General features: G+C 39.3%; 1 protein-coding gene and 2 long non-coding RNA genes across 3 annotated transcripts; all 3 read left to right on the forward strand.

The window, feature by feature from the left end:
* Window positions 1–912: 912 nt before the first annotated feature.
* LOC143728624 (E3 SUMO-protein ligase ZBED1-like) lies at window positions 913–2,832 on the forward strand. The gene is made up of 3 exons (XM_077219426.1): window positions 913–2,290; window positions 2,602–2,696; window positions 2,812–2,832. The coding sequence occupies exons 1-3, from the start codon at window positions 913–915 to the stop codon at window positions 2,830–2,832; spliced, it is 1,494 nt and encodes a 497-aa protein (XP_077075541.1).
* A 1,982-nt stretch (window positions 2,833–4,814) lies between these two features.
* On the forward strand, window positions 4,815–5,322 carry LOC143726223 (uncharacterized). The gene is made up of 3 exons (XR_013198480.1): window positions 4,815–4,956; window positions 5,064–5,151; window positions 5,254–5,322. It is a non-coding gene; the product is annotated as an uncharacterized LOC143726223 (long non-coding RNA).
* A 3,124-nt stretch (window positions 5,323–8,446) lies between these two features.
* On the forward strand, window positions 8,447–9,859 carry LOC143726234 (uncharacterized). The gene is made up of 2 exons (XR_013198491.1): window positions 8,447–8,802; window positions 9,301–9,859. It is a non-coding gene; the product is annotated as an uncharacterized LOC143726234 (long non-coding RNA).
* Window positions 9,860–19,014: the final 9,155 nt, after the last annotated feature.

The raw sequence follows: 19,014 nt of genomic DNA on the forward strand, positions 1-19,014 counted from the left end.
AAAAATTCCACTCCCCGTCCACACTTTTAGGATACCGGGAATCAGAATTGCACAAACAATACGCACAACGCTTCAGCATGTTTCCCTCGCTCGAAAGCTTGCCAGACCTCCCGCGCCTAGTTACGGTTGCTAAGACACGATTGGCCAGTGGCGGTTTTCGGGCGTGGCTTAGCGAAGGGTCAATTGCCTGTATCGGCTTTAAATGGTCTTTCCTAAGTATGATCTAAGATTATTCGTTTATTTGGATCCCCATTAGCCACTGCATAGGCAGAGGCTTCTCTTACTGGGGTCCCAACAATTAAATACAAATACTACATTTAATCAAAAACAATAAAAAGTTAAGTCAATGAACCTAACATTCATTCCAAATATAAAAATCAACAATGTACTAAATATAGTGCTATTAACTGTTCCTTAAAATATTTTTTTTAAACTAAAATTTCTTGTGTAGAGTGTCTCTTGTCAAAATGTGTAAGATCAATGGTAAATTCTTCCATAGTTTCATTCTTCTATACATTACAGTCCGATGTTTTGCAGTGGTTTTCGAAATAAAATAAAAACATCTCTTTTATGCATGCCTGGTGTTAAAATCATGACTAGCACTTAGGGGTGTAACGATTCATCGATGCATCGATGTATCGATTTATATTCCTATGATCCAACTACATCGATCTGTGCTCGGCAAATTGGCATTCCGTACGACATATATCGATCTAATATCGTTTTAAAAGGTAATCAATCGATTGTATCGATACTAGGAAATAGCGAATTAGATTTAAGCACGTCAGACTTTATATGGACGTTTTTTCTTAGCACTTTTAATGATAAAGGCGTTAAACATTACTCGATTTAGTCTGCCTATATGTGACGTCATCGCCACGCGCCAGCAGCGGCGCAAAGTCAAAACATAGCATGGCGGAATACAGAGGAGATGCCGACGAGCGAGAAATCATCAAGCCTCCATTGCGGTCCAGTGTGTGGAAACACTTTGGATTTTGCAAAGACGGCGATGTTTTAAATAAGTCGCTCGCTGTTTGTAGAATATGCAAAGGTCAAGTAAAGTACAACGGCAACACGACAAATCTCTCTAGCCACCTACTAAGGCGCCATGGGATTTCACACAACACCGACCGTCCAGGCACCTCTTGCAGCGTTCCCGCTACTGCAACCGCAGCGCAAGGTAAAGTCAACTCTGCAGAAGCCTCAGGCCTCGCCTGCATGTTTAGTCAGAGACTAGGCCAAAACTCAGCTCGGGCGAAAAACATCACGGCAACAATTGCCAAGTTTATCTGCAAAGATTTGCGACCGTACAGTGTGGTTGAAAATCCGGGGTTCCGTGAAATGATTCTAACATTGGAGCCAAGGTACACGATACCAAGCCGACCACACTTCTCAGAAAAAGTTATTCCTGCATTGTACGAAAGTACTAAGAATGACGTGAAGCTGTCGCTTTCTCAAGCTGAACGAGTAGCCATAACGACGGATGGCTGGACGTCATGCTCAAATCAAGGGTATGTGACAATTACCTCTCATCACATTGATCCGGAGTGGAAAATGAAGACCTTTGTTCTGCAAACCAGAGTTTTAAATGAAGCCCATACTGGTAAAAATATTGGCGCGTTACTGCGTGAAGCCTGCATGGAGTGGGAAATCTCAGACAAGAATCCTGCCATCGTCACAGATAATGCCAGGAACATGATTGTGGCCGGTGCAGAAGCCCAGTTCAGTCCACACATTACCTGCTTCGCACATACACTCAACCTCGCCTCGCAGAAGGGTTTGGGGGTGGAGCGTGTTTCCAGGTTGTTGGGGAAAGTGCGAAAAATTGTTGGATATTTTCACCGCAGCACGATTGCATGTCACGCCCTACAGGAAAAACAAACTCTGATGGATTTACCAAAACATAAACTGATCCAAGACATAATCACCAGATGGAACAGTTCCTTCCAAATGCTTGAACGTTTTTTGGAACAACAGCCAGCTATAAAGGCAACTCTGATGTCCAAGGATCTACGAAAAAAGGGGGTCACAGATGTAGGCACGCTGAGTGAGAGTGATATTGCCAACATGGAAGACATTGTTCAGTTGATGGGTCCTGTCAAAATGGCAACTACTGTTATGTGTGAAGAAGACCAGCCAACTCTCTCTGTAATTGCTCCACTTCAAGCAAAACTGCTGAAACACCTTCAGCCATGTGAAGACGACTCAACCCTGGTTGCAGAGATCAAGAGGGTGATGGCCAATGACCTCTCCACACGCTACAGTGGCACCCAAGATGCTCTCAACATAGGTAATTAATTTGGAGCCTTAATTAAAATCAACCAGGTTACTATTTAAGGTTATTAATTTGTAAAATGCCACACCTTTACTATTTCAAGTTTGAATTTGAGTTGAGTTTTTTTCATATGGAAAAGTAAACAAGATATCTGCTATAAAATTCTTAGTTTTTGGTGGCTTAACATCACTGTACCACATTTCTTTTAAACATACTAAGTTTAATCTTCTGCTTATTTTATGTATGAGGAGGTGGTCATCACTTGCAACGTCAGGTCGGCTTAATTTAATAATGCAATGAATGCAATATTCTTGTTCTTTACACAGCATCAGCGTTGGACCCACGATTTAAAGAACTGCCCTACCTGGAAAAAGAGGACAGAGAACAGGTCTACGCAAAACTGTTTTTTGAGGCAGACCAGGTTACTCTCCTCTCCTCTCTCATCTCCTCCCCTCCTCTTTTCTCTTCTCCCCTTTCATTTATCCTCTCTCAAATCTCATCTGTTCTTATCTTCCTCTAAATTTCTATGTGTTTAGTCTTACAGAGCAGAAATTTGAACAATTCACACATTCTTACATCAATAGATGCAAGCAATTGGAAATCAGGAGGAAGATGAGGGAAGCTCAAGCACAAAGCTGTCAGGATTCAATGAAGAGACCACAGGTGTGTTTCATGTGATGCCAACAAAAGATTGTTGTTTTGTATTAATGAGAGACATGGCTATATTTTGAAGTACATTTATTATATTGTAGCTCCAAATGAGTCACCTCCTTGTAAGAAGAAAGCCTTAGATGCACTGTTTGGCGATTCCTTCACCCAAAGAGAAAGAAAATCCACAAGCGAGACAGCCAGAGCAGAGGTGATAAGCTACCGAGCAAAAGATGCGTTGCCTTTGACTGAAAATGCCATGAAGTGGTGGAGATCTCAGGAGAAAGAGCTACCTGTACTTTCAACCCTTGCTAAACGGTACCTGTGCATTCCAGGCACCAGTGTGCCAGCAGAGCGAGTTTTTAGTACTGCTGGCGACATAGTGAATGCACAGAGAAGTGCTCTGCGGCCAGATCATGTTGATCAATTGATATTTTTGAAAAAAAATCTTTAGTCATTGAAGAGTAGTTGGTTACACTTGATCTTTTGTTAAATATTGTTTGTTTATTTAAATGAGAGTAGTAGCATGTTCAGCCACTGCTAATTCAACCTGAAGAAATTTTGGTTGCACTTTATTTTTTATATTAATATTGCAATATTTTTGTTAAAAAACAAAAGCAGAAGTAGCAGGTAAACCTACTGTTGAAATGTTGGTTGCACTTATTGTACTTTTATTCAAAACGTTTTGAATAGTGAAAATGAGAGCAGGAAAGTTTAAACTTTTGTGTCAAATTCAATCTAAAGTGTTGGTTGCACTTCAAATAAAATGTGAATGCATTTGCCATTAATTTTTGTTGTCTTGTTTGTTTATATCCATAATTAATTGATACCTGATTCCCTTACAAGAAACAACAGGAATCTAGGAAACTTTACCTGCACTGTCCAGTATCCAGGTATTTATTTCAGTCACACTGGTTGCATTTTTGGCTAAAAAGTTACTGAATCGATTTCAAGTCACTGAATCGTTTCGGATCGTATCGTTCTAAATGAACCAATATCGTCCTTGAATCGTATCGACAACCACGTATCGTGATACGAATCGAATCGTTGTTAAAACGAATCGTTACACCCCTACTAGCACTACTATACAAAAATTGAGAGTACAGGAAATTAGGAATTCTAGACACAGAAATATGTCTTATAAAACAAAGCAGAGACAATCTTTCACCAGCACATTCTTATTCTTAAATGTTTTGTCTTTGTGCACTCGACCAAACAACTGGGCAATAATCTAAGCTAGAACCATTGTTTTAGAAATACAGTTGTAACCCGAGTAACCCGAGTAACCCAGGCCACCGGTAAATGACTTGAGAGTTGGAAAAAGTTAAGAAAAGAAAGAATAAGGCTGCGTCTCATTTCTCTGTCTTACCCCTTCCCCTTACCCCTCCCCCTCGGTTTTGCGCGTTCATGTGAGGGGAAGTGGTGTCTCAATTCTCATTTTGATTAAGGGCTAGGGCCAAGGCGTAGGGCTACATAGCCCTTGAAAAGAAGTTTGCGGAGGACCACACTTGAAACAGAGGGGTAACAGTTAACAACGTAGGAATTTCTCAAAAGTGCCGGCATCAAGTTTATTTTATGGCTGAACGTCGAACTGTGAAGGAGTCGCACAAATGTAAGTATTTTCAGCAGTTTAATTGATATTATAATTATGACACTCGTGTTTTATGATCCTTTTAATAAAATGTTCAAGTGGTTTTAATTGTAATGTTTTTGTTTTGAATCGGTAGTAAACCGCTAGCTATCAGCTATGCGCTATTTGTCGAGCTGAGCTATGACAATTCATATTGTAGTTTTTAGGTGAAATCAGTGTGAAGTGAATTTGCTTGACATTACTATTCCTTGACTGATTTTAATATTGGACTTTAATATTGGTAGAGCTAGCTTACTACGAGATTCACCTAGCAAGGTAACGGTAACGTATATTTTCCTTTTCCCTCAGGGACACCTGAGGAGACTCGGCGGCTCATCCGCTTCAGGGCAGAGAATGAAAAAGACTTCATGAAGTCCAAAACAATGGCCAAACAACAATGGGAGTGAGTAATTAATCGTTCAATCATAGTCTTGCGTTCTGTTTTTCTGAATTTTTATTTCTGTGTTGTGCTTAAAATGCTGAAAGTTTGAGCTGTCGGTTGTGATGCAGGAAATTTGTGAAAGAGATTGGCCTAGAGGGCAAGGTGACTGGACAGCAGGCTTCCAAAAAATGGGAGAATTTAAAACAAAAATACAAGGTATATGATTTCAAGTTTAAAATAATTTCCAATTTCCTAATGAATGTATCAACTAGCCAGTTGTTTATTGTGTGTGTGTGTGTGTGTGTGTCAGGAATTGAGGACTCCAAAAACCGGCTCAGGGACAGACCAGGGTGAGGTCAGTGTTGCTACATGGCAGTACTATGGAGACATGTACGAGGTTTTGGGTGCCCGGCCTGCGATGGACCCCCCTGTGGTGGTGGCATCATTCCAACCAGCAGAGGATCCCATGACAATCCTCATGGTGAGGCTAATCATTTACCATGTAATTCAGTACTTTCGTTAATTCCACTAACATCAGATTCGTAAACTTTCTCTTTAAATTTCATGAGGAGATATTTGCTGAAAATTTCTTAAAAGTAACACGATTTGCCTTGTTTCTTTAGGATATTGTGGAGCCCTCTACCTCAGAGCTCTCCACCACAGCAGCATCCTGGACCCCTGACACAGGAACCAGTAGAATGCTAACCAGTACCCCAGCAGCAACAAGTGCCACCACATCTAGGAGGAGGTCCAATCCTATTATGGAGTTCCTGATCGAGGAGGCCCTTCAGGAGCAAAGGCGCCATGAAGAGAGTGAGGCGAAGTCACAGAGGTTTTTAGACCTCTTTGAAAGAATGATTGAAAAGATGTGAAAATAATTACCTGTTCAATTGCACAACTGTTTACATATTTAAGTATATTTGTTTTAAGAGTTTATATTGTTTACATTTGAATATGTATTATTGTTCTAAAAATTACCTGTTCAATTGCACAACTGTTTACATAGGCCTTATTAATTTAATATAATGTTTTAAGAGTTTATATAATTTATATTTGAATATGTATTATTGTTATATTTACATGTTGTAATATTTACTGCTGTGGAGCAATAAATGGGGTTCTTATAAAAAGGCTTTTCGTGGATAAATTTTACGGAAATCCGAAGCATAGTCACCATAATAGTGTGTTTTAAAAGATTTATTGCAAACAATTGTAGAAATCCCATTACACCTCACTCCACTTCTGGAACAAAAAATAATACCAAGGTAAGAACATGCCTACTCATCATTAAAAACTTCCTTTCTTAGTTCTCAGGCTATTGTTTAAAAAAAAATAAAAGTGCAATAAGAAAATATGTAACAATAACATTTATACAACAATACAAACACATGAATGCCAACAGATTAGAAATTGGGGCAAAACAGAAGAACAATATTAAAATACTATAAAAATTCTTAAATATATTACATATAATTCTCATGAAGGAAAATCAACAGTGCAACATGTCTCTTCATGTGGCCTGCACATCCCCGGAAACTTGGGCAGCCAGTGCGTCACGTGCAGCATTCCCTGAGGCTTCGTTGAGTGCCATTGGTTCATGGGGAGGATGGGGGTCAAGATCATCCCTGGCAATATCCTCGTCAGGATCCAGTGTGTCTCCATTGTCCAAGCACACATTGTGTAAGAATGCACATGAAGCAATAACCTGGGGTGCAAAGGTAGGTTTGACTTCCAGTGCCCGGAACAGAGTTGACCTCCACCTTGTTTTCATTACCCCAAAGGCACGCTCAATTTGATTGGCGGTAATTGAAGCGTTGTTGCACTCGTCCACGTACTGGCTCTTTGTATGGTGTGAGCAGGCATATTGGGGTCTGGAGGCAGGGGTACCCACCATCACCCAGAATAATGTATCCTGGCGGGGGGTAACGTCCAGATGTGTAAAAGGAGCTGTTTTTCATCACACGCGTGTCATGGACTGACCCAGGGTAACCCACGAAGATGTCCAGGAACCTTCCATCTGCATCACATATGGCCTGCATATTGATGGAGTAAAAGCCTTTGTAGTTAAGGTAGTCTAGACGATGTAGTCCTGGTGGTTTAATCCGAATGTGTGTGCCATCTATCGCCCCTACAACGTTGTGGAATGCAGGGGTCCCCGATAGAGCCACAAATCCTTGACCCACAGCTTGCAGGTCATGTGGGAAGGAAATAGCTGTGTTTAAATTGTTCCAAATATTCTGTGCCACCTTGTGTATTACTCGAAATACTGTTGGCCTGGGGACATTGAAAACTTTTGCCACCACCCGGTAGGAGAGTCCGTGTGCCAACCAATAGGTATATATGAGGACCTCTAGTTGATTTCCCCAGCCATGATCTTGATTCCTGTCTAGTAGCCTCTGCAGGCTGTTCATGGCTGTCCTGGTCAGGCGTAGGTCCTGCTTTATTTCAGCTTCTTCATCAAACCATAAGCGCAAGATGGGCACAGTTGCATCAACTCTGCAGTACATAGGTGGACGATCAGCCTGGTGGAACAAAAAAAACCATGGGTACATGATATTGAAACCACATCACAAAATTAACACATACATGGATAAAAAATAGGGATGCACCGATATGAACATTTTGGTTGATACCGATAATTCTTTACATTTGAAAGCCGATAACCAATATACATTTTTAAGATCCAAAGTTGTTATGTTAACATTAGTTAATGCACTCTGAACTAACATGAACACACATATTTTATTAACTAACAATAACAAAGTCTATTGCTCTCTGTTAGTTCATTCATTAATAAATGAGACCTTATTGTAAAGTGTTATCAAAAAATCTATTGATTTTGTTATTGATCTAACATAAGAATAGAAAACCTAAATAATGCAAACAAATCATTGGATAGCATTGGGCTGAATATAAAAAAAAAATGCATGTGCCATAGATAAATAAAATGGAATCGCCTCCGCACGGACAAAAAATAAATTATTTTAATCAAACCATATCGTTGATAAATAAAAATGCATGCGTTTTCCTCAGATCATAGCTACAACAACATACGTTAGCTAATGTTAGCCGGTTGCTAATGTTTTGCTGAGCTATGGTGTCGCCGCCGGCGCCTCCGTTAAATACAATAAAAACATACGTACCATGACTTGATCCGTAAGCAGTCGTATTCGTCTGAGAAACAATCGTCTTCTTCTATGTCTTTGACTGATGGCACCCAAGCGTGCAAAGATAAAGAGAGCCCAGGCAATCGATATCACGACCTGAGACGACGGCATCTTCGTTTATGTCAACACTTGTCGCCTCTGTTGACGTAGCAGCCAGCTAGCGGCAAGGGATGATGACGCAACCAGTTATCGAGTGGTGTCTCATTTCTTAGAGGAACGTTCTCACCCCTACCCCCTTTCACTCGGTATCGAGGGGCAAGGGGAAGACGCAGACGAAGGGGTAGGGGAAGGGGAAGGGGTAAGACAGAGAAATGAGATGCAGCCTAATAGTGTTCTACAAAGAAACGCTATTCATCCAATCACTGATTGTGCTGCAGTGACTGACAGCCCTGAGAGCCAACAGTAGCGGCCAATTCATTAGGCCCGCCCACAGTTCGCGCCGGCGCAGCTGTCAGTCAGCATTAACAGATGAGGGAATCAGATGAGAACAGACGACGCAGTACACGGACCTTTTCTCCAGAAACTCCTTTCACTAAATCATAATCATAATCGAACGGGAACTGTGATTGAGTGCACTTGGAAGCGTCAGGCTGGTGTGTTGTCAGAGAGAGAAAAGTGGAGTGGAAATCGAAGGATCCCAGAGTGGAAATCTGTATTGAATAATCTTCTTTAAGTGAATATGTGATGCAATCTCGTTTTGGTGAGTGACTTATTTTTTATATGGAAACTGAATATAAAAAGACATATGAAAGATATGGATGCCAATTTCAGAAATTATTTGATATGAGTTAAGTTGAGTAGGCCGCAATCACAGCGCGAGCTGAACCAGTTAGCCAAAGCTAAAGCTACCACGTGTAACGATGCTTATTGTATCATGAGTTGAGACAATTAGTGAGTTATGAGTGTTGATGTGTTCTATAAATGTCCAAAAGTTAGTTTAATGTGTAATTTGAGATGCGCATAATTATTGTACGTTTGTCTTGTTTTGCAAAGCTGGGTTTTCTTGTTCTCAGTTTTTTTTCCTATGTGAATGTGATCCGCAAGTATCCTGTTTTGTGCCATAAATAATCCATTGGAGATTAATCTTCTGCCTAGATGATGCTATTAAATGTGCACAAATGCCGAGCTGACCAGTGCCCATGGACCTGTTTGAAACTATCAACTGGTAGGATGTTTCCAATTTTCTTTTGTTTTTCAGACTCAAAGGACTTTGATTCATGGGATTAAGTGATTGACTGATTGATTTATTTTTGCTTCTGAAATGGACAGACTTTGTTTTTTGTACTTGAACTGATCGAGAGAAGTTTGAACAACTCTTTAAACTGAATCCTTTGATTCACGAACTTTGATCAACTGATTCATTTTATTCATGAACTTAGTTCAACTGAATCTATTAATCTTTCCAGCATTTCCAATTCATATTGTTGAACATACTGTTTACTATTGACAGTAAAGGTGTTTATTGGAAGGAATTCTGAATCATTGTGTTTTGACTCAATTCCAATATCTGATTACATTTCTTTTTGTACATTTCATCATTCATTCATCCCAAAAGAAACGACTAGTCTGTGATGTCTGTTTTGATTTATTGACTGTTATCAATTGTTAATATTTGTCACTCATCTTTCTGAAACAAACTACAAAAAGAACTATTTCCTTTTTATAAATATAATTTTCTCTTTGATAGCAATAGCGCGGTCAGATGACGCCTTCCACAGGTCTGAGCTCGTCACCGTCATCACTGCAAAAAAAATAATTGGCCTTTACATGTGTTAACGTTGTGCTGAATAACATGGATTCATTGACTCTAATGACATGGATTGTGTCTAATGACATTGTGTCTTACATGGATTCAAGGTTTTATCAACAAAACTTACCAAAAGATGGAGCAAATCCAACCTTTAGCAAGTTGGGGAGTGCAATGTTCCATGACGCATAATAACATTCCATTCGTAGGCTATTGACTGTAACCCCTTATTTACACTCTGCGGTGCGTTAGAGCTGTGACGCTCGGCTACCAGAGCTGATCGCGCCCAATCTAGTGAATGCTTGTGTTTACACCAGGCACTGACGCAGCGCGTTTCAGAAGCGTCTCTCCATACCGCTTCCCTAAAGATAGGCGCCTAGTCTACTTTCGACGGACACCACGTCCAAGCCACAACACGCATACATTTCAAGTGAGTGAGATATAATATTTCAATTCAAAATAACATTTTGTTCCCAATTATTTCCCAGACGTAGTTTTGTTATTGAGGTCAAAGTTAACTTGCCTTGCATGTTTCGTTCGCTATACAACAGTGGGTGATGGTCACATAAGACGATTGACAGATTTAAGTGTTTCCCCCTATTGCAGCGACTTTTTTTGTGCATGTTCTACAGACAGGGTGACCATCCTCGATTAACTTTCCCTCAAGACTTTTGTAAATGCCAAAATATGACCAGTTGGTCCTCTTAAAAGGCTGAAAAATCTCCCGAGCATGCACACTGCCTTCCGCCATACCTTCTCTAATAAAAGAAAAACTTTGGGCGCTGCACGCCTGTCCCAGACTGTGGACAGGATTTATAGTGAGTTATTCAAATCGCGATAATCAAACACGGTTTTAACAATTACCCTAACCGAAAACGATAATACTAACCATCTGTACATTTTATCATGGTTTATAGTGAAACTGGTAATCGTCCCATCCCTAGCTATAACAGGGCCAGTCTGATAATAGTTATACATTGCATTGTAGGCATGTGCCGGTATCAAATTTTCATGCTGCGATTAATTGATTGAGCTTTTATCACGGTATACGGTATTATCACGATATTTTAATTGCACAAGAGAAACAGACGGATTGGGGGTATCTAAAAAAAACTTGCATCACAATGTGTAATTGTGATTGTCAAAACATTAATTTTATTTTTTAGTCACAACATGTTATAATGTTTACATGGTACAGTTACTGAGGCTACTGTTTGTATTATTGCTTAACACAATTTTCATGATTTCAATTAAATTCTTGGATTTAATTTTGGATTTTAATATTGACTCATTTGGATAAATATTAGGTAGGCTACAGTAGATAGCCTGCATTTATTTTTTTCTCAAGAAAAAATATATCTCACATAATGCTGTAAACATACAGAGAGAAATTAAATATAATGCATACAATATAAATATAATAATAATATAAATATAAAAATGTAATATGCCGTAATTTTCATTATAATAACAATTATATAATGACAAGTAAACATATATTAAAATATGTAATATAGTGCACATATTTAGCAAAATACTCCTCTCTATAGCTATTTTCTTATAGTCAACTAACATTAAATGGCTTTCCTGAGGTAAATGTAACGTTCTGTGACATAATTGTTCTCCTGCAGTGTTATTGACCTCTTTCCGTGGTTGAAAAACACTGATTGATCGAAAGTACGTATACCTTTCGGTGGGTTGTACTGTATCTTTAATAAAAAGTAACAGATGATCTGATTACTTGAACTGAGGCGCGCAATCTGTCACGTCATTTACAAGCACCAAAACAGTATTTATTGTCTGAATTTCGTTATAAAACCTGAGAGCTGATATTTTTTTAATATCAAAAGTAACCTGCTCTGTCTAGTCTGTCGGTGTCAGTGTCCTCTTTGCTCCGCGATTTTTCTCTGCGTGAGAAAATGGATGTGTGGCGCGAGACCGTGTGAAAGTGTCAATTGCGTGAGTCTCAAGCTGCTGAATGCGTGAGAGTTGGCAGCCATGCGGGGGATAAATAGTCGGCAGCGTTCCTCCTTCCGCCGTGCTTCTTTTCCATGTGAGGATTGTTTACATTAGACTAGAGTGCACACTGCATTCACACAGTGCTTATACATGTGATGTGGGGATTGTTTACATCAAAGTGCGCACGTGTTTTGCGCAGCATATACGCATTGTTTTTTTAAGCGGTTGATGGAAAATAAGCTGATGCGCGTTCTAAAAATCTAAATTCGGATCTATTATTTTTCACGGTATTTCGAAGTCCCCGCGATAACAATATCGTGCATATTCATTACCGCGATTTATCGCATTACCGAATACCGGCACATGTCTATTGCATTGTTAGCAACACCATCCGGCAGCCTGGTGTGCGGCCGCTGGTCAAACTGTGCAGCCTCTCAACTCAACCCGTAAATAAATGCATTGATCCGCAAATTTCGTTTGAGTTCTTAAATGGTGTAGTGATAGATATTTTGCCAAGCATGTCAGAAGTTACGGGTTCTAATCCGCACTCGTATAGTTTTTCTCTCTCTCTCATCAAAACCGAATATGTTCATCGGTGGTTACAGTCTATATCAAGCAGGGACACGTTTGTGTGCGTTTTATTTTGTGATTTCACCGGAACGAATAGATAGTCTCTGCAACGGCGATCGATTGAAGAGCGCGTCCGAGTGAAGAATGTGCGCGAGCCACAAGAGAACAACTGTATATCCATGCAACTGATAACAGCGGCAACGAGCGCTCAGCTGGATCTCAATAACAACAGATTTAAGCGCTAGATCTCTTAATTAATAGCGAACTAAATGATTGCTCTGCTAGGTAACTGGAGATGTTTTATTTGTATAAGGTACATCTGTGCCTCAATGTTTCAAAAAGGGGTAGGGGCATGTCCCATCCATCCCACCCGCAAATCACGCCTATGATACGACTTCACTGGATCTAAACAAATCAATATAACCATAGATGTTACCAGTAGCGGTGGCTTTTTTAATCTATTTAAAATAATTGTGCAAGGGTTCTATGACATTAGCATATATTTTTAGGAATTTTAGGAAGTTCAATGTGCCCAGTCGAGTTTACATTTCAACAAGTCAACCTGGTAGCTGAAGTACTCCTTAAACCACATTTAGCATGATTGTTTGATCTGACTGCAGCACTTTAAAGCTAAATGTAAAAGATTTTTATTTAAGTTTTATTTTAAACTTGAATTAAATGTATTTAAAAGCTGGCCAAAGCTTCGCACTTTGCACTTTTTAGTTGTAAAAGTTTTTTTTTTGAATGAAGACATAAAGTTTCTTTTCTTTTAAATTGTATGTCTACTACAATCAATCACATAGAAAAAAGTAAACTACATTTACATACTGTAAATCGTTTTTGAATCGAAAATCGATTTTGAATCGAATCTTGAGAGTAAAAATCGATATTGAATCGTGACATTTTCTGAATCGTGCACCCCTAGTAAATTGCCTGTATTGGCTGAAAATGGTCTTTTCCATCTATTATGTCAGTAGTTACATGCTTGCTAAATAAAACTTAATGTCTTAAATGCTTATGTGCTTAAAGGCCTTAAATGCTTGAACCCCGATAAATGCTGCTTGCAGCTTTAATTATTATTATTCTTCTGCCGTAAAACGCATCGTGCAGCCCAAACCGTAAGAGCTGGAGCCTTGAAACTTTGCCAGACGGTAGTATAAAAATCGATGAGAGGTTTAGAGATTATGACCCTGATTGACCCATAGGTGGTGCTATAGCAACCAAAAGTGTGAAACTGCTCATAACTCCTAGACCGTATGTCATAGACTTAAAGGGATACTTCAGCTCTGGGAACATGAATGTGTATTTAATAGTGATCATTTATATAGTAGAAATGTGAAATTATTTTTTAAATTGAAGCATTCTAGACTGAGAAAAGGCAGAAAATGTATTTTTTACTCATGTGGCTGAAAGACAACAACTCCCAGAATGCACTTGCTTTGCTGCCCTTACGAGGCCAGGCCACTCCCAAACCACGCCTACCGGTTACAGGCGGCAGTATCCGAAAAATTTCTCCACACATTCTCTAGGCTAATACATACTCTAGTAACAGTAAAGGTTTAAAGGTTTATAAAAAGAACCACAACCGATGGGAGTTATAACTTTTATATTAACTTAAAATTAATATTAACACTTTTACATTCAAAGCTCTTCCAGAGCTTCGGCTGTTTCCTTATATTCATTCACAGTATTGTCAGTCAGGAGCTGGATATCTCCGTCTGATGTCCTGGACAACACAGGTGGGCAAAACGAGACGATAGTCTTTACCAAGTCGCTCGCCTTGCTGGAACCATTCCATAAAGTGACGATAGGCTGTTAGGCGATATTGTCTACAAAACAGTAAGCACAACGTTAGCAATGCGAACTATTTGCACACAGTATACTATCATAGATGTAAATATAACAACAATAGCTCAGCTGACTAACGTTACGAGGGAAGAACATTGTGATAATGCCGGGTGTCCAAACTCTGTACATTACGTCTTGGTAAAAAAAAGAAAAACAAACCAAATAACGTTACTCACTTTACACTAAGCCGTCCGTTTGTCCCTGCGGGCTTTGGCTGGCGTTTCCAATTTATCTCGTCCAGAAGAAAATGGGATCGTTGAAATTCGCGACAGCAATAGGACTCTCTATCTGTTTCCATAGGCGCACAGCGTGAGCACTGACAGCTCCAGTCCGCCCCAGCTGGAGTCTGGCCGGGCTCGAGTCAGGTCTTGCTCCCCTGCTGCAGCAGCTGCTCCGGCCGCATCTTGTTCCTCCATCTCCCGCAACTGTTCATCGCTGTATTGCGGCTCGTACAGGTAGCCGCGAGCATCAGATTCGCGCAACTGATCTTCGAAATCCCCTTCTGTCATTTCAACTTCTAAACTAACGTTACCTTCCGCTATCGTGATTAGCCCACTATACAAACTTTATACACAGAGCAAGAGCCTGTTAGCTTAGCTTCTACAGAAAGATGGCTGACAATATCTTACTTTCTGTGAGTGAGATCCCGCCCCATATGGGCGTAGTGAAAACATGCGGAACTAGCTACTAGTACTGGCTGTAGTTTTAAGCCTCTGGCCCAAAAATCCTCCGATGACGCAAAATGACGATTTTTGCGTCATCGGAGGATTTTTTTCAGACTAAAAATACATAAATCTCTCATATCAGGGGGACATGAGGGGGGGAAGCAAGGTAATTCGAAAATACTACTGGTTTTCTACTAATACAAATCTTAATGCTAAATCCTGAAGTAACCCTTTAAGTGTCTTATATCATTGGAAAGCTGGACGCCTGACGAACAAAACTTATATCTCCGATTTCATTTCCGCCATGAAAAACGATTTTTGCAAACTAGTCCTAGGGTTTTCGCCCGATCTGAACCAAACCAGTGCAGTAATGTTCTGTGGAGTCTGATGTTTAATAATTATCGAAAAAAGTCAAAATTTCGATTCAGGGTTGCTAGGGGGCGCAAAATGAACGTTGTGGGAGGAGCCTATTTTACTAAAATGGCTATAACTCTAGAAGTAAATGAGATATGTGTACCGAGTTTGGTGAACCTATGTATGAGTTCGGTCTGAGGTCACGTTTAAAAAATCGCGATGATCGAACTCAAGGTGGCGCTATAACAATACAAAAACATAAAAAGGGGTGTGGCCACCTGACCGTTAGTCCGATTGACTTGAAAATTGGTATGCAGTGTCTTGGTCCAAGGTGGCATGTATGTATATGAGGACATTGACATATCTCAAAAAACATGGCCGCCATTGGCCAATGAATTTGAGTGCTTATAAAAGAAGGTTAACGGAGGTCGATCGGAACGAAACTCGATGGGCATGTTCAACTCATTGCCCTAGAGGTCTGTAAGAATTTTGAAAGAAATCGGAAACTAGTTGGCGCTAACGAGTTTTATGGCTCTGTAATCACGTGGTGTTACACTTATCGTCACAATATGCATATCATTTGATAGATCTGCCCATGCTGAACATCTTTGCCTCAAGAACCATTGCTGTCAATCAAACCGTTCATTAAATATTCATGAATATGTTAAAAACCTACTTTTGCGAACTAGTCCCTGGTTTTTCGCCCAATCGGAATCAGACCAGTCTAGGACAATTCTATGGACTCTCTAGATCAATAATTATCGAAAAAAAGTTGAACTTTGCCCTTTGGTTTGCTTTAATAGGGTCATTTATAAAATGGGTGTGGCAAAATACATTAAAAAGCCTATAAATCCTAAAATAAAACTCAGAACTTCACAAAAATTGGTGAGCATATGTGACCTAACATCATTAAGAAGCATGCCGAATTTTATGGAGATCGGACAATAGGTGGCGCTATAACTGTTAAAAAGCTTTAAACAATAAATTTCCTATGGTAAATTGCATGTATTGGCTGTAAATGGTGTTTTCTGTCTATGATCATATAATGTTTAAAAAATAATGTTAAAAACCAGTGCAATACAATTCTCTGGACTCTCTAGATCAATAATTATCAGAAAAAGTATAAAAAAATAAGTTAACCCTCTGGGGTCCAATGTGTTTTTGGGGTCCTGGAGGTGTTCTGACATGCTCTAACATTTGTGCTTTTTTCAGTTATTTATAAACATGTTAATGGCAAAGGTGTAAATTCACTCTATATAGCACAAACAGGGCTACCATAATACAGGTCTTTCTCAAAAAATTGGCAAATTGTGATAAAGTACCTTATTTTCCATAATGTAATGATAAAACGTAAACTTTCATATATTTTAGATTCATTGCACACCAACTGAAATATTTCAGGTCTTTTATTGTTTTAATACTGATGATTTTGGCATACAGCTCATGAAAACCCAAAATTCCTATCTCAAAAAATTAGCATATCATGAAAAGGGTCTCTAAACGAGCTATTAGCCTAATCATCTGAATCAACTAATTAAGTCTAAACACCTGCAAAAGATTCCTGAGGCTTTTAAAAACTCCCAGCCTGTTTCATTACTCAAAACCGCAATCATGGGTAAGACTGCCGACCTGACTGCTGTCCAGAAGGCCATCATTGACACCCTCAAGCAAGAGGGTAAGACACAGAAAGAAATTTCTGAACAAATAGGCTGTTCCCAGAGTGCTGTATCAAGGCACCTCAGTGGGAAGGAAAAAGTGTGGCAAAAAACGCTGCACAACGAGAAGAGGTGACCGGACCCTGAGGAAGATTGGGGAGAAGGACCGATTCCAGACCTTGGGGGACCTGCGGAAGCAGTGGACTGAGTCTGGAGTGGAAACATCCAGAGCCACCGTGCACAGGCGTGTGCAGGAAATGGGCGACAGGTGCCGCATTCCCCAGGTCAAGCCACTTTTGAACCAGAAACAGCGGCAGAAGCGCCTGACCTGGGCTACAGAGAAGCAGCACTGGACTGTTGCTCAGTGGTCCAAAGTACTTTTTTCGGATGAAAGCAAATTTTGCATGTCATTCGGAAATCAAGGTGTCAGAGTCTGGAGGTAGACTGGGGAGAAGGAAATGCCAAAATGCCTGAAGTCCAGTGTCAAGTACCCACAGTCAGCTGCTGGTGTTGGTCCACTGTGTTTTATCAAGGGCAGGGTCAATGCAGCTAGCTATCAGGAGATTTTGGAGCACTTCATGCTTCCATCTGCTGAAAAGCTTTATGGAGATGATTTCATTTTTCAGCACGACCTGGCACCTGCTCACAGTGCCAAAACCACTGGTAAATGGTTTACTGACCATGGTATTACTGTGCTCAATTGGCCTGCCAACTCTCCAGACCTGAACCCCATAGAGAATCTGTGGGATATTGTGAAGAGAAAGTTGAGAGACGCAAGACCCAACACTCTGGATGAGCTTAAGGCCGCTATCGAAGCATCCTGGGCCTCCATAACACCTCAGCAGTGCCACAGGCTGATTGCCTCCATGCCACGCCGCATTGAAGCAGTCATTTCTGCAAAAGGATTCCCGACCAAGTATTGAGTGCATAACTGAACATAATTATTTGAAGGTTGACTTTTTTTGTATTAAAAAAACACTTCTTTTATTGGTCGGATGAAATATGCTAATTTTTTGAGATAGGAATTTTGGGTTTTCATGAGCTGTATGTCAAAATCATCAGTATTAAAACAATAAAAGACCTGAAATATTTTAGTTGGTATGCAATGAATCTAAAATATATGAAAGTTTAATTTTTATCATTTCATTATGGAAAATAATGAACTTTATCACAATATGCTAATTTTTTGAGAAGGACCTGTATGTTAGCAAGATCTATGTACATGTTTGTATTTTTGAGAATATATTGTTTATGCATGGTTATTGAAAAAACTAAAACTTAAAGTCTCTGAAATAAGGCCACAAAACACATACTAAATATGTGTCCACAAGACTTTTGACTAATGGATGTTCTCATCTAGGATTTTTGCTTCAAAATGATCTGAAAATCATCCTTCCAAATCATTCACATAAAACAATACATTGATTTAAATTTAGTAAAACACTTTTTGTTTGGAAAGGCAATATGCGAAATGGGCGTGACTCATGTATAATGGTCTGATTCACACCTGTGAAGACAAAAGACCTGCTTAATGAGCCTGCATAATGAGCTTTTCACAGGTGTGTCACTGAGCCACAAGAAAGAATACAAGGACACAAGAAAAGAAATGTGTATATATACTACAAAATTGGTTCACAGTTGGAAACATCTATAAAAAAAATAGTATTTTTCCACTTGTATTTTTGCTTGCAAATTGTATAATATCCAAGGTGAACATTTCTAGTAATTGTGTAGTTAATTCTCATACTGTATTTTCAGAAAGTTTTGGATATGTATCCTCTCCCCAAATTTGTTACTAATAAAACACAATACAAATAATTTGAAGAGAAGGCTTATATTGACCTTTTAAGATTTTGTTTACATCTACCTTGTAAATATATTATTTGCTATTTTATTAAAAAGGTTACAATTACAGCAACAATTAAAATAACAATATTTCAAGTGTAATATTTCTTTGTAAAAACTAAAGTATACATTTTATCATACATATTTCAAATTTAAGGATTCATTAGTTTGAATAAAGCCTACATTGGAACAAACACTATAATAGCATCCTAGTTGATGACTTTATTTTTGACAAAACAAACATAGCTTAATATATTTAACATTTGAGC

Source organism: Siphateles boraxobius, unplaced genomic scaffold, assembly GCF_051911475.1.
Source record: "Siphateles boraxobius isolate OS27281-9 unplaced genomic scaffold, OSU_SipBor_1 12, whole genome shotgun sequence".
Classification (NCBI taxonomy): domain Eukaryota; kingdom Metazoa; phylum Chordata; class Actinopteri; order Cypriniformes; family Leuciscidae; genus Siphateles; species Siphateles boraxobius.